We start from the raw sequence: 6,000 nt of genomic DNA on the forward strand, positions 1-6,000 counted from the left end.
AGAATGGACTTTCTAGCGACCACCCTTGTAATTGCTCCTTACTATTGTGAAAGGTAAAAATTTCTATTTTTATTTTATATTCTCTGCAAAACTAATGATGTGTTAAAAAAAATCAGATAGGATACAAAAATTATGATTGTATAATGAAAAAGTGAAGAAGAGTTAAAATAGAATTAAATTACACGAGATGAGTTAGCGGTTCGGTCGCAGTTCCGAACAACGAATTTGACCAGGCGGTTTCGTAATTAATTGCTATTTTATTTAATCATTTAATATCAAGTATTGCAATGGTAAGGGCGTTTCACAAATTCGATCCTTTAAATAAGTTTTTTAATTTCCGCAGCGGCTTCCATTGAGCGGCCTCCGATCCTGACATAACACTTGAAGACGGCCAGCAATAAGATATTTATTGCTGAGAAAACCACGTTTCAACGTCACAGTGAAGTTCCCTGGAAAGTTCTATGATGACGTCATCATTGATGTTATGCCGACGATTGACGTCCCTGACGTCTTTATCACCAAAGTGAAGTCAGTAAAAGTTGGGTCAAAGCCTTTATTTAACCGGTAATACAAAACCCGTGATGGGACTATGGGAGGCCCGAACTTCAAACTCCGGTTTGTAAACTTTGGATATTGTTGCCTAGATACATGTATATTTTTCTCTGTAACGTAATATTTAATATACAAAATAACGCAATCGAACATGATAATCATATACCAGCTATCATCCTTTAAAGCATGTTTATAAAAAAAAGTACAGAAAAAGATTATAAATTTACTAAGACTAGAATAAATACGGAGGAAACACTGTCATTAATTGTTGCTTAAAAGCCCAATATTATAATTATTATATATCAAAGGGGAAGGCACTTTCCTGCCAATTTCACCTTGGCAAAGTTATGAAGTTAAATCTTGGTGACAAGATTAAAACGAAAACGTCACCGGAAGATGATGTTATTCTCATCCAATACGAGGCACTGATACCGGAAGAACGCTCGGAAGGCTTCGCGGAAGTAGGTCACAGTCACATGTACGCTGTCAGGGTATGCACAGAAAATGGGACATACTTCGAGTTCAAACATGTGGAGGTTGCCGCCAGAAGCTTACCGGTAATTCAGCATTTACTGCCCATAATTTAAACATGTTATAACCTCCCCGTAAATTACATGAATAATTCCAAATTTTAATTGTCATTACCTCCCCTTTTATTGGTATGATACAACACGTTTGTTTTTTTGTTTTTGTTTTTGTTTTTGTTTTAATCTGTTTGCGATATTTAGATATTTTTTCTTTTTTATTAAGGGTTATTCAATAAATTTTGTAATTAGTAAATAGTTCAAAATGTTTTTTTTACATGTGCTTGCCCATGTGTCTTAATCCGATTGCGAGGATCAATAAACTTCATATACTTCATATTCATATAATCTATCGTAATTACATAAATTTTCTGAAGTCTGTGACAAAAAAAAAAAAAAAAAAAAAAACACATTTATTTCTTAATAACACGGTTTTTGGCCAACTAACTACATTGTATATGAAAATGTTGATGTGCATTTTATCATCATTGGGATGGCTTTATTTCGTAAAGTTACGATTGTTTGTTTTCGTTTTTAGATACTATTCCGCACTCTGGAGAAGTTTCCCGCCAGGCAAGGTGACGTGATCAGAGAAATGTACATCAACGCGGAATCGTCTGAGAAAAAGAAGTTCTTGTACTAAAGCATAAACTATATTGTAAACGTAACTGACCATTCATACCAAAGAGACACTATATAGATATTACCAAATTACAAAAAAAAGACAAAATATTTACTTCATTTTTTAAGCGGCATGCCTCCAGACTCATGCTCATTTTCGTGAAAAAAATTAAAATGTACTAAAAAGTCAAATATTGTCAAGCGAAAAACGACAGTAACTGACACGCTGCAAACGACGACAATTAACAAAATAAAAGTTGATAAGAATATGGCAAACTATCCCTTATTTCGTCAAATATGGTGATTATGGTGATACGGCAAAATCGGTCATTTAATTATTGTATATAGCATGTTTATTATTTTTCTTTAATTGTGAATATGTTTACTTTTCTAAAAATCTTTGTACATTTTTCTCCAGTTTGATTTTCTTGATTTTTTATACAAAGTATGATTCGTTAACTAGCTCCTCATTCTATATATGACTGAGAAGATTGAATATGATTAAGGAATAAAATTCAGTAAGTTTGACCCCGACATACACATAATTCGATTAAATTTACATTTAATATACGAAATTGTTACCTTAAAATATTGGCTTTTTGATTCTATGTAGGTAAATTCAAAAAATGTCCAAGGAATAGTATCTAAAAATTTTAAATTTAAAAGTTATGACGTCGGGATGATGAAAAAAAATGTTGTCTACGACATTTGAATACATGTAGTTAATTATATAACCTCTTAGAGGTCCTTCCTCATTTTAACCCTGTGTCTGCTGCACTAAAAGTGACAAGTATTTGTCACCATTCTGACCAGCTTTATGTTCTATTGGTAGCTAAAATTTTATACACTGGCACTGAAAAAATTTAATTTTGAAATAGGTTGTTCCAAATGCAAAAACATAACAAAAAAAAAAAAAAAAAAACACACCCAGCATGGTTAGGGTAAAACGTTTCGCACAAATGAATAATTAGACTATCAACGACTTTAAGTCTAGATACGTAGCTTTAGTTATCCAACATTTTCTGCTTTTCTAATTATATCTGAGTTTTAGAAAATAGATGTTGTATATATGTATAATGCGATTTTGTTGTTTATTTATATCACCGTACAAAAAAGATACATATTAGACTCCCGACCCTATTTTACCTATGACGGAGAAGATATATGCTTAAAAAGATCTAATAGGTACGTATTAAAGTATCCTGCTAAATGCTACCCCGTTTGACGGCCAAAGGATTATATATAATTCTTCATCTTACAGCAGAGATGATCCTTACTAACAGGATTTCAATAGGAAAAAATACCCAAAAGATTTGCATCAATCTTTAATTTTAGTTATTGCATGATATGTGTGCAATATTTGACCAGAGTTATACCTTTTATTGTTGCATTTCTTTTTAATAAATCTTTATTAATGAATTGGTGCATTTTGAATGAAACTAATGGTATAACAGTACCTACAATATTTCGATATTTCATGAGCTAGATGGATGTTCATGATATGTTTTATATACACTTAAATGACAAACATACAAAGTTCTGAAAAAGGATTTATTGAAAACAATAGCATAACACATAATATATAAAACATTTTGTTTTTAATTTTGAAAATAAACGAAAGACTTTGGGTTTATAGTGCATCGAAATTTGTAGTATCATCCCTTTTTGGCCACTGTCCCAGCGACGACCCCGACGACCGCAGCACCGAGAAGTGTTTTGGCCACACTGTGTCCAGTCCCACCTAAAAATCCTTTACCGATACGTTTCTTTTGATACGGATACCCGCCATGAAACTGCTGACTTGGGTAGTAGCCGGGGTGGCCGTAATAGTTTTGTTGACCATGATAAACGGGGTACATTTTGGGACTCCTGGGTGAATCAAACCCGGACTTGTGTTGATACAACGGCATCCTGCTGTGGGAATATTGTCCAGACCAGTATTGAGCGTCAAACCTGGGGTACTGACCGTAATAATTTCTGTCCCCGTACTGTGCATATGGTTGTTTGGTAATATTGTTGTGATAATATGCGCCATTTTGAGGATATCCCGGTATTGTAAGCTCCGTATCCGGTTTTTGATAGTCGCCTATTGTTGAGCGTATATTGCGGATAGGTTTGTGAAGCTCCGTTCCAATATTGTCCATGAACGGGATTGCAGGTGGCGAAAGGAATGTTAGCAAATATTCCCTTTGTTCAGAAAATTGGTTCCATGAATGTTCCTGGGTGATCACGTATTTGGATAAGCAGCTGTAAGAAGAAAGTTTTAAAAATGATACATAAGTTCAGTTTCAAAATCATATTCTTTATTAAGTATTTGTCACATGTATCGGGCAAAGAAATTTACAAATGTTTCTTATGTTATGGAGAAAAGACAATTGCAAAATATCTTCATAAGTTGGCTTACCATTTGTTGTTGCTAATTGTTGACTGTATATTGATGGCAAGAAAGTGTAGGACAACAAAAGCGTATGTAATATGGTGGATTTTACTGTCTTCCTCATTTTCGTCCTGAAAAAATATAACATTCAAGAATAAATTGTCTGCATTACATACTGGTCGTAGAATATTATAATTCGAAACAATTTTAAAGGCACATTATGCTTCAAAAAATGACATTTTTTTTTCCTTCTGAAGAAAGGGTAAACATGGATTGTTTAACATTTAAATAACGGTTTTAGAGCATAATAGATATTTAACGCGTGAAGAAAGTAGCGCTGAATGTGAAATTATTTGTCATAAAATTATTAAAATGTAAGCAGGATGCTAATTGTTAAAACGTAACAAAGGTCAAAAGAATGGCTCGGGTAATTGGCGAATTTGTAACTTTTTAGGGAAACTATCACAGGAAATCAGGAGTTAAATATTTCTGAGGCATAAATGGGCCTTTCAGCAGAATTTAACAGGTGTATGACCATACCTCGGCGGTATTATCAATTTTGAAATGATAAGTTTATATCAAATTTCTCTCTAATTTGTGTTATATTTTTAACATGATTATGAGTGCGTCAACTTTTTTTTACTAAAAAGAAAAAATTTATGTATGACGGCATTATTTTCGTTATTCCATTAGTTATAATATTCTTTTCAATCGCATTTAGATATAGTCGCTACAGTAAAAAATTGTTATTTTTTTATAAATTTAAACTAGTGTTTTTATCAAAATTTTATCTGATATATTGCAGTTTAAAGCACTAACAAAAGCATGAAAATAAAATTAATGTATCTAATTCATAAAATTAAATTTTTTATACTGGAAGGGGAAAATTTGAAAACTCGTTTTTACAAATCAAATGTTTCACCATCAAAAATAAAAAACTTATCTTGTAAATAAATTCTGGTTTGAATCTAAACAAAACCGTAATTAGAATTGTCAAAATGATCATTTCGAAAAGTAAGTTAAAAAAAAACCTCTTAATGTAGCTTTTAAAAAGTCCGAAGGAGATGTGCGCTTTTACTTTCTTAAGGTTTATGTAATGAACATTTTCCCCCAAAGATTTTCTTAATTTCATATTCACGACAAATTTTCAGAAAAATAATTTTCAAAACCCTTGAACATGCAGCTCGGATGTTTCCCAACGGAATTGCCCCGGGGGATTTTAGCACGAACGGTTGTCAAGTTTTGAGTTTCGTATTACTTCGATTGGCTAATATTGAAGTGGTCAGTTTTTTTAATTTAAAAAATGAGCATGAAAATTTTATTTATGACATTGGAAATTAGTATTAAAGTACCCGATAAACGAAAGTGAAATTTTTATCAAGTATAATCTAATGTAAAAAGGCAACGTTTTTGTTGAATCGCAAAAAAAAGAGGTTTAAAACACGAAAAACAGATTTCTATCATGTATATTTTTATTTTACATTGGTATTTTACACTGTCTGGGTTATAAATTAAAAACTATTAAAATTTGTTATAATTTGTGGAAAAGGAGGAGTTTTTTTTTAATTTTTTTCATAAGGGTATACCCAAGTGGCAATAAAAGGATAACGTAAGAAACTTGCCGATATGTTCAAAAATTTGTAAAAAAATTTTTTTCCAATCCCCAAATTTTGCTATTACTTTATTTGGGGATTGCAAATGGTGCTAAAGTCATCAAAATAATAATAATGATGATGATAATAATAATATGAAATAAAAAATAAAATAATGATGATCAAATAAAAAAATAAAAAAAAATAATAAAAAAAAAATAAAATGTAATAAAGATAAAAATAATGTAATAAAAATAAATAATGATAATAATAATAATAAAAATGATAAAAGTAATAAAGAAAAATATACATGGTATTTTAATTTTTTGACGGA

General features: G+C 31.2%; 1 protein-coding gene across 1 annotated transcript; it reads left to right on the forward strand.

Annotated features, from left to right (window-relative positions):
• Window positions 1-456: 456 nt before the first annotated feature.
• On the forward strand, window positions 457-2,288 carry LOC132751867 (uncharacterized). Its single transcript, XM_060742076.1, has 3 exons — window positions 457-615; window positions 861-1,109; window positions 1,615-2,288. Exons 2-3 carry the CDS (start codon window positions 900-902, stop codon window positions 1,717-1,719), a joined length of 315 nt encoding a protein of 104 aa, XP_060598059.1. The 5' UTR covers window positions 457-615; window positions 861-899; the 3' UTR covers window positions 1,720-2,288.
• The last annotated feature ends 3,712 nt before the right edge of the window (window positions 2,289-6,000 follow it).

The sequence above is a fragment of the Ruditapes philippinarum genome, unplaced genomic scaffold, assembly GCF_026571515.1.
Source record: "Ruditapes philippinarum isolate M1 unplaced genomic scaffold, ASM2657151v2 ctg6455_1_1_1_1, whole genome shotgun sequence".
NCBI classification, from domain to species: Eukaryota; Metazoa; Mollusca; class Bivalvia; order Venerida; family Veneridae; genus Ruditapes; species Ruditapes philippinarum.